The sequence below is a fragment of the Cariama cristata genome, unplaced genomic scaffold, assembly GCF_000690535.1.
Source record: "Cariama cristata isolate BGI_N322 unplaced genomic scaffold, ASM69053v1 scaffold24463, whole genome shotgun sequence".
NCBI classification, from domain to species: Eukaryota; Metazoa; Chordata; class Aves; order Cariamiformes; family Cariamidae; genus Cariama; species Cariama cristata.
The window spans coordinates 298-10,045 of NW_009608162.1; the positions used below are offsets into that span (position 1 = coordinate 298).

General features: G+C 57.2%; 1 protein-coding gene across 1 annotated transcript in view; it reads right to left on the reverse strand.

Moving 5' to 3' along the window:
- Positions 1-5,862: 5,862 nt before the first annotated feature.
- Positions 5,863-9,748, reverse strand: part of CCDC183 (coiled-coil domain containing 183) — a gene marked incomplete at its 3' end in the record, with an annotated part of 4,933 nt that continues 1,047 nt past the window's right edge. The window contains 13 exon segments of the mRNA XM_009697032.1: positions 5,863-5,965; positions 6,218-6,232; positions 6,234-6,344; positions 6,484-6,673; positions 7,025-7,185; positions 7,456-7,556; positions 7,639-7,699; positions 7,844-7,972; positions 8,343-8,465; positions 8,657-8,761; positions 8,871-8,945; positions 8,948-9,087; positions 9,691-9,742. Coding sequence (XP_009695334.1) covers positions 5,863-5,965; positions 6,218-6,232; positions 6,234-6,344; positions 6,484-6,673; positions 7,025-7,185; positions 7,456-7,556; positions 7,639-7,699; positions 7,844-7,972; positions 8,343-8,465; positions 8,657-8,761; positions 8,871-8,945; positions 8,948-9,087; positions 9,691-9,742 — 1,366 coding nt within the window.

Genomic DNA, 9,748 nt, shown 5'->3' on the forward strand with positions numbered 1-9,748 from the left:
GCTGGGACAAGCACCAGTTGCCGCCTTCCCCAGGTAAGACCGAGCCGGTCAGGTCAGCGCGGAGGTTTTGGCAAGCACGCTTCTCCTTGCTTGTGTACTTCAGAGCACAAAATACTTCCCGTCAATATTTCTCCCAAACAGGCACTGGTGTCAGAGCCAGGGAGCTCCTGAGTGAGAGCCACGCCATCCCCACACCGTCATTTATCCTCATGTGGATGCCGAAAGCCTGTCGAGTGTATGGTTGTATCACTTTTCTCTGCTAAAGTGGCCAAAGTATTTCAAAGGAGTTCCCCAGATGTCCTTGGCAGAGAGCTAAGGCCAGGCTCTGTGTTTCTCTGGTCGCTACATCACCCAAGACATACCAGGTTTGGTTTTCCAGTGAGCTGAGTGGTGCGGTCGACACACTGGAGGGAAGGGGTGGCATCCAGAGGGACCTGGGCAGGCTGGAGGAGTGGGTCCGTGAGAACCTCATGAAGTTCAGCCAGGCCAAGTGCAAGGTCCTGCACCTGGGTCAGGGCAATCCCCAGTACCAGCACAGACTCGGGGATGGAGGGATGGATGGATGGAGGGATGGATGGAGAGCAGCCCTGCGGAGAAGGACCAGGGGATACTGGTGGGTGACAGATGGGACATAACCCGGCCATGTGCGCTGGCAACCCAGAAAGCCAAGCGTCTCCTGGGCTGCATCACCAGCAGCGTGGCCAGCAGGTCGAGGGAGGGGACGCTCCCCCTCTGCTCCGCTCTCCTCAGACCCCCTGCAGCACTGCGTCCAGCTCTGGGGTCCCCAGCACAAGACAGACATGCACCTGGTCCAGCGGGTCCAGACGAGGTCACCAAAACGGTCTGAGGGCTGGAAGCCCTCTGCTAGGGAGAAAGGCTGCCTTGTTGGGGAGCTGCCAGTCCCACCACCGCCTGCTGCACCTTCTCACCTTGCTGTGGGTCAGAGCTGGGGCAGGAAACCACCCCATGGTGCTCCCTCCTTTACCAGCACTGCCTCAGTCCCACCTTGCTCCCTCCTTCATTTTACAAAGATGCTGAAACCCACCTGTGGCTCGTGATGCCCACACAGGCTATTTATCAGGCCAAAAATCACCATCACAACCATTAACCTTCTTAACATCAACATGGAAATGGAAAATGTTTGTGCTGCCATGGGTGGAAGTAGCTCTGGTCCCAAAGGCTGGGATGCATGAACCTGCCTCCTCCCACATCCTACCCTTGCAGCTCCAGCACTCCAGACCCCCGTGTTGATGGCCCTGCCTGCATCTCCCTTCCCCGAACAGCCAACAGAGCCTCTTGGTTTGGCCCCAAACTGGCTGATTTAGCCTGGTTCCCCTTCTCCCCAGAGAATAAAACCCAGTGCTGATGTCCCGGTGATGGTCCCAGCCTGTGCCTACCATTCCTTGTGCTTCATTCCATGTGATTTTGATCACATCTTTAAAAATAAAAAACTCCAGACCCAGCCTTCTCAGGGCAGAGATATTTCTGTGCAACAAACGCTCCGATGCAAATTCTCCGATGTCCTATTTTGGGTTTCTCGCCCGCGTCGGCACTGGTTGCAGACGTCGGCGCTGGAGCTCCTGCTGAGCCTTTGGCAGTAACCGTGGTGGAAGTTAGCAAGTCTTTCTCAGGCCACCCAACGCCTGCCACCTAATGAAACCCCAACTGACATCAGCCCTTCCTTCCCTTCCCTGTATTTATTCCTTATAGCATTCATTCTGTTTGCCCGCATTGGAGAACGCTGTGCAGCCCCAGAAGTTTTCCCAGCATTTGGGGATGGGTGCATGGGGTGAGCCCAGTTTGGGGACCTGGCTTTCCTGCCCCAGGCTCTCTGTGGGGTGAAAGCAGTGCCCTACCACGCCCCATACATCTTCCCTGCCCATCGCAGGCTCAGGGGGTCACTTTGGCAGGAGGATGCCTGGGTGCAGCTCCTAACCCTGCTGCTGCTTTCCTGGGGCACCCATGGCTGTTCGGTTTGGTTTTTGTTTTTTTTTAATCCAGAAATCAAGGCACTGCCTCTGGTTTCTTCCCACTCTCTCTTGCACCTCTTTGCCGCTTCTGCTGGGTCCAGGTAAGGCAGCAGCAGTCAGTTTGATTGCACCCAGAGCCATCTGCCCGGTTGGGAGCACGCTGCGTGGCCGTGAGCTGCTGGCTGGTGGGATGACATGCCTTCCCCTCGCCTCGCAGATGTGATGAGGGTTTGGGATGCTGTGTCTGAATGCATTCAGCAACTGCTCATGATGAAGTAGGTAGCCTTTATCTCCTCCACTCACAAGTTGGTGATTTCAGTAGACCTGAAACCCTTACGCTATCGCATGCTCTTGCTCTTCCCCTCCTTTAAAGGCAGCTAAAACATCCCAGAATTCCCTTGCAGCTGGTAAATGGGCCACAGACCAAATTCTCCACCCAGCTCTAGCAGAGAGAAGTTTTCAACAGGTTTTTGTGGCTTCAGTGTTCCCCACAGCCAGAGAGGAAAGACAGGACCAAGGGCTTGAAACATTTTTTAGGGTTTATCCCAAATTCTGGGAAGCCTCATTGTAGCTGAGGGCTGTTGGCTCTGCTCTTCACCAAATGCTTCTTAGAGGCTGAAGAGGAAGGAGAGGAAACACCTCAGCATACGGAGGTCTTCCCCAAAGCTTCCCAGTGCCACTTCTTGCTCCTCTGTACGTCAGGGCAGGGCACAAGGGATGAACCACCACTACCATGCTCTAAAAAGTCAGCCTTCATTTCTACCAGCCACAAAATGCTTATTATTTACTCCTCTTCTCCTTGGCCTTCAGGCTATCAGAATACCTGGAACTGGGACATTCTCAACAGTTGACTAACAGACGTTGGATCTTGGATTCAGTGATGTCACTGCTGGGAGATGGGTTTCTTGGCTACCCGCGGCTTTGGCAGATGTTTGTGGGCTCATTTCTCCTCAAACTGGCATTCTTGGTAAGAGGGGAGATGGAAACCTTTGCTTCCCCTTGCAGCACCTTTGGGGTGTACGCTCATTTCTGCATCACCAAGAGAGGAAGGGAAGCCCTTCAGAAGGTCCTGAGGGCATCACAAGAGGAAAGCACCCCCCACGTAACTAGGTGTATAAAGCTAGCATCTTTGTTTTATCAACTGGATTCAAACCATTTGTATTTTATTCAGCGGTGTGGTGACTGTTGTCTAACAAAGAGACGTGTCCTGGAGCTGCGGCTTCTGAGTCAGTTGAGGTAAAAATTGATGCTCCATAGTTGTGCTGCACCAGACCTTGTGAAGGCAAATGCCAGACTTCATCATGCTGGCTCCTACAGCCTCCTTGTACTTCAGACTGCTTTGGTAGCAACCATAGACGGCCTTGAAAGAGAGAAGGCACAGAAGGTTTGTACAAAAGCCCATGGACGGGCAGATTTTCCGTGATTGCCGGTCAATCTTGCCATCCCTGCAACTGTGTCGCCCCAGGGTGCCGGGGGGCACCAAGAGCCCAGGGTGCACCCATCTCAACATCAGCCCGGTGGTCTCTGCACCAAAAGGAGAGATGGCAAGTCAGAGGTGGTCTGCAGGTGTTTTGCTTTTCAATGACACCTACTTGAGCACACCCTACCCAACGTGACCTGGCTAAGTTTCTTCAAACCCTGGATGTGTTGAGTGTGGACAATTTCAGCGTGGCGCAGTACCATCCACCCATGCCATCTGCTTGGCCTCCTGGTTTGCAGAGTATTTTCAGATTTCTGCTGCCACGACTGGGCAGCTCCTCACAGCAGGACTCCCTGACCCAGACCCCAGCACACATGCCCTGGCTGTGGTGGGCACATGAGAAGGGACAGGGACAGGAGGTGGGTGGGACTAATTATAGCGTGGATTGAATTGCAGAAAAGCCCATCTATATGGTTATCAATTCTGGGAAGCTCCATTAGATGTCTTCACTGGCACCTTAACACTATTTCTGGAGCTTCCTTTAAAAGATACAATATAATCTAATCCCCATACCTGCGCTCACACAAAACCCACCAAGAGGATTTGGTGTGACCCACCAGTGTGCTGAGAGGCTTGGCAGAAACAGCTCTTCCTTCCGCCCCAATGATAATGTCACAAGTGACGTCAGCATGAAGTACAGGGACCGAGTCAAAATGACAGTGAAAGCTTGGTCTGATGCTGATGTTCCCCTGCGGAAGCGGATGAGGTGCCACTCTCCTGGGTCTCCAGCTAGGACTACAGGTCCTTCAGTGTTGGCTGCACTTGGGGAAACAGAACCACCTATTTGCAGCATCGTTTTATGAGCACCTTTGGAGAGAAGACAACGTGGCCTCGACGGTTGGGTGTGCGTGACCCATCAGCAGGGCTGGGGATCCCATCCTGGAGTCAAAGGCTTGGTGTAGCATCCCCTGCTGTCCTAGGTCACGTTGGCTTAGACCTTACCTCCAGCCACCTCCCTGCAGCCCAAAGGTAATGCCTGACGTTTGCTCTGAGGGCTACCAGTACGAGTCGCACAAGGGGTGTGCAGGGACCGGGGGAGGGAGGGGTCCACGGACAGGTCAGGCAGCCCCAGGCGAGGGGCTTCATCTCAGATCTGGCTCTTCCCTTTGAAAGGCAGGGCCTGCTTTTTCGCTCCAGCTCACGGACACAAACACACCCACCCCAAGGTCTGATATTTGTACAAGTCTCAGCCCCTGCCCCACATTTCCCCATAGCTGCCACAGACAGATGCCAGCCCATTGGGCTCCCAGAGCTGTCTGGGGGGGCAGAGGTCCCAGGAAGGTCCCACAGGACCAAGGGGGGAGAAAGCCAGCCTGCTCCCAGCTGTCCCCACCCCAGTCCACCCCCACCTCTGCAGGGAGAGCAGCTGGGCGAGGGCCAGGGAGATGGGGCTGCCTCCAAACCCAGCTCAGCACACCTCAGGTTTGGACCCCCATGTGTTCCAGGTGACACAAGTGACCTAGGACCCCCTGTGCCAGCTTCACGCTTGGAGGCTTGGGAGGAATAAGGAAGATCTGCTCTATTAAAACTGCTGGAAGAAGGGCACAACGGGTGGTTGGGGGCAGCCAAAGCACAACGGGTGATCAGGGGCATGCAGAGCTCTTATGGAGCAATCGCTTTGTCTTTTTGTCGCGTCTCCTCTTGGTTTCGATGAGCTGCAGCCCCTGCTTCTTGATGTCTTCCCGGGTGAGACCATGATGTTGTCATTTCTCAGCAACCTCAAAGGGGTCTGGAGGAGGGAGCGGAGAGGAGCGGGCTTGGGAGGGTCTGTGGGGCACCTCCACTGTGCCCATGTCCCCGGGGACAGCCAGCACATTTTGGAGCGCTGGTGGCATCCTAGAGAGCTCTCATGCTGAGCCCTCAGGCACCGGTACTGCGGACTGGCTCTTCCAGCCCAGCATCCCAGGGTGACCTGCAGGACCTGGTGATGCCACTGCTGTGGCCCATCTCCAGCACTGCTGGGGCTTCCCATAAAGGTCTGGAGCTCCAGGACGGTGGGTAGAGCTCCCGCTTTGTTAAAAAAAGGTGGTAAGCTGCCAAAAGCTCGCTGTCTCCTCCAAGAGCATCTAACAGGAGGAGGCCACAAGCAGAGCCAAGCATTGGTTATTCTTCACAACCAGGTGCTTTTGAAGATGAGGGTCTCCCTCCTTGCCCCACAGCATCTCCGTTTGTTCCTGTGGTGGTTTGATGCTCACCACCCCACCGGCTGCTGTCATTCTCGCACATCCCCACCTAAAACTACCACCTATGTTTGAAGCCTTGGAGACTGCCAAGGCCAGGCCCAAGGTCTGGAGGCAACTCATGGGTTGGGGTCTGCTGGGACAGTGGGAGACAGACAAGTACGCCCAGAAATCCCAGTGGGCAGGGGCTGGGACAGTTGCTGTGGGACATGTCCCCACTGTGCCCTCCTACGTTGGTCCCTAGGGATTATGTCCTCCAAGTAAATCTCCAGGTCGTGCCGCTCGTTCATGTTCACAGTTGTTTTCTCCAGAAAATTTCTGACCTTCACAAAAGTCTGTGAAAGACACCCTGGGTTAACTGCTGAAGGGAGGTGGGTGTTATGCCCCAAGGGGTGCCCCACCTCGATGTCCTCCTGCGGGGGGGGACACCCCACAGTGCCCAGTGCCACCTGAGGCTCCGCTGCTTCATGGCTCTTCCCTAGGGCCATCTCTATCCTCCCAGCTGGGAGGATGGCTTGGGATGGGCCATCCAGGAGAGCCCCGTGTGAGTCCCCAAAGACCACAGCAGGGGTGGAGCCCCCACGCACCTCATTGTCCTCGTTGAGGCTGCGTCTGTCGGGGGGGCAGGTCAGCCACCCGCTGCATCAGGTACTGCAGCTTCTGCTCACAGTGCTGGAGCTTCTCCTGCACCCCCTTGGCCTTGACAGAATCGTCCTGGAGTCAGAGAGAACAACCGTGGTGGGGAAAATGAGCCACCTGGGGTGACAACGGCTGCACCAAGTGTCACCACGCTGTGCTAGTGCATCACCAAGCACCATGGGGGGCCCTGCTCGTCCCAGTGCTGCATGGCTACCTGGCCAGGTATGGTGATGCCATGCAGACAGAGAAAGAGGTGGTCGATGCCGATTTCAAACTCGAGCAAGAGCTCCTGGTTCCTCAGCATCTGGGCTCGCATCTCCTCCAGCCGAGCCTCTTCCCGCTGCAGGTTCCTCCTCAGCTCCTCCTCCAGCGTCCTGGAGTCAACCACATTCACATCCATACAACTGCATAGGGGTGCAGAGACACCCCAAATCTGTTGCAAAAGCTGCTCAGGTTGCCCCCCCCGCCCCCGCCCCCAGATGCAGAGCAGAGATGCTGCCTGCAACCCAACTCCACGCTGCTGGTACCGCTTCCCATGCCCGGCAAGGAGCAAGGGTCCTCCCTTTGCCACAGTGGGAGATTTGGGTGCTCTACCAGGACCAGAGATGGGGGAGCACCCTGCTCAGAAACCCTCTCCGTGCAGGATGGGTGGGTGGCTGCAGTGGGAAGGAGGAAGGGGTGCCCTGCCAGGACACTTGAGATGCACATGTCCCCTGCCAAGGACAGTGGCCTGCCTGGCACAAGGGCAGCAGCACCTGGTTGCGTTGGAGGGCGTGTGAAATTTCAGCTCAGCCTCCTTCAGCTCCAGCTCCTTCAGCGTCTCCTTCAGCGCCTGCTGCTTCTCCTTGCACTCCTCGATGTACCACTCCAGGTCCATCGAGGACTTCTGCTGTTCCACGAGCCTGTCGGGGATTTCCTGGCCACGGAAGAGCACAAGGACTCAGCCCATGGCATTCCCGCAGGGTACAGGATCCGGGCCATGGCCTTGGGGAGGTTCCTGCACCACTGCAAGCTCATGTCATGGAGAAAAGTAGCTCCATCCCTGCCTGCACAAGAGGGGCTTTGGGGTGCACCAGGGGTGGAGGAGGGCAGATAATCCCGCAATGAAACACCGCGAGCAGAGCGGTTTCAGCTCCTCGGGGCTCAAGCAGCCCCAGGTTTTATCAGAGATGGGTTTTTACGTTACCCAGAGGCAGGACCACTGCACCGCAGCCTTGGCCTTCTCCATCTTCTCGGTCACCCGTGCCTCGCACTCCAGCTGGGACTTGGTGGCCTCCAGTTTGGAGCCTGGGGTGGGAGGGAAGCGGCAGTGAAGGAAGTCTGTGCCTGCACCCACATCCCACCCCCTTGCACCCCACCAGGCACTCACCCACCAGTGGGTCCTGCAATTGCAGGGTCTGGAAGTCCGCGGTGAGCTTGTTCCTGGCTTGCTGCAAGGACGTTCATCATCATCCCCTGAGCTGCTGGCACCCTGGGGGAGCTGGCTCTGCAGCCCCCTCCACCCCATTTGGGGCTCAGCACTGAGGCCTGCCATCTGCCTGCAGCCCTGCCTGCATCACGTCCCCCCAGCTCACCACTCTCCGATACTTTTCCTTTGCTTCCCTGAGCCAGGCTCTGTCGATATTCCGCTCCTGGGCAGCCAGGGAGCAACGCCTGAGGTGTCTCTGCACAAGCAACTGGGTTTTTCTCTTGTCCATTTCTTCCTTGAACATATCAGAGAAGGGAGAAGAGGCTGTCAAAGCTGGAATGGACCTTTGTGAGCCAGCTGAGCTTCTGGGATGGCCAGTATCAAAAAAGACACCCCCTCCATGGGAAGGAAACTGGGCAAGGAGGGTTGGAGGATGGAGCATGCTGCCTTCACCATGGTTGGTGCTTCAGGCAGGCTGTCCCCAGCCCTGGGGCAGCCTGGCCCAAAAGCAAGACCTGGGAGGAGCTATGGAGGCATCTGGGTGCTGTGGGCAAGCCCAGCTCAGTCTTTTTTGCTCTTTATTTGCTCACCAGCCCAGGCACGTGGTGCCGTCTGTGGGCTCTGGAGAGGAGGAAAGGGCCCCAAGGTGCCCCGGACCATCTCACCTTGGCTACATCAGCAGCTTTGAGAGCATGCAAGGCCATGAGCTCTATGTCTTCCAACTCCCCACGGTACAGCTCGGCCATCTCACACAGGAGGTCCAGGTGTGGAGGCAGGTGGACCAGCTCCTAGGACATAGCGAGTCACAGGACGTCACCCCACGGAGCCCCAGGAGTCCCCGGTGCTGTGACAGGGGATGGAGGGGAGCAAGAGGACCTCACCGGTCCGGGAGGGCATCCCGCCAGCGCAGCCCCTCGGGCACTTCATTGCCTTTGCAGGGGGAGCGGGTGTGATGATGGCACGGTGAGGAGGAGCTCACCTTCCTCAGGACATCCCGTATCACCAGGTGCAGGGCAGTCACCCTCTGTCCAGCACGGACTTTGGTCACCATCTTCTCAATGTTATTGTCCAGCTGGCGAACCACCTGGGGCAGAGATCGGGGGTACACACATGGGGTGACCCCATGTGCCAAGCCCAGGGTTGGATTAAAGCCCCCTGTGGTTGCTGCCACCCCAGGAAGGGGTCCTGGGTACCTGAACCTGCGCCCGGTGCTGCTTGTCATTCAGCTTGGCATCCTTCAGCTACTGCAGTTGCCTCTGCAGCTCGTCCCCGGCTCAGCTCCGCTCCGCTGCCTCAGCTGGTACAGCAGCATGTCGCACGTGTTCACCCAGTCATAGATTTCATTCTGGAGCTTCTCCTTGGCCACCAGGATGGGCACACGAGCCTTCGTCAGGCTGGAGGCAGGGCTTGCTGGGCACCCGTGGGAGAAGAGGGTCCCGTCTGGAAAAGTTCGCCCAAGGCAGAGCCAGGGATGCTGGGCTGTCATGCCGGGATATCGCTCCGGGACATCGTCACTCCCTTGGCAGGATGGGGTCTGGGAGAGCTTTGCTCTGGTGGTTTGGTTGGGGTAAGGCAGAGGTGGGCATCTGCTGATAGCAGTGCTAGGTGGGGTGTAGGGACTCTGCCTAACACAGACCTGGGGCTGGGTGTCAATAAAATCCATCAGTGCCCCAGATGCGGATGCTGGTGGAGAGCGGCCGCACCGCTCTGTCCCTGCGAGAGGCCCCCGGGCAAAGGCAGCTCCGCAGGGCCAGCGCCTCTGTCTCCATGGGCTTATAACCAGGTCATAACCTTGGGACAGGCAGCGAAGGGCAGAGACAGCCTCCCTCTCCCAGGGATGCAGCTGCATCCCGCAGGAACCCGGGCAGCCCTGGGAACACGCAGGGTGGGACAGCCAGGAGCTCTCCTGGGGCACAGAATCTGCTCAAGGAGCTAAAGGAGGACCTGCACAGGTGGGTCCCGTGGTGGGAAGGAACCTGTGGGACCACGAGACAACCCGCTGTCTCGCCGCACCAGCCCCCTGGGGCTGTCCTTGTGCCGGCACCAGGTCCCTCTGCCGTGCGCTCTGTTC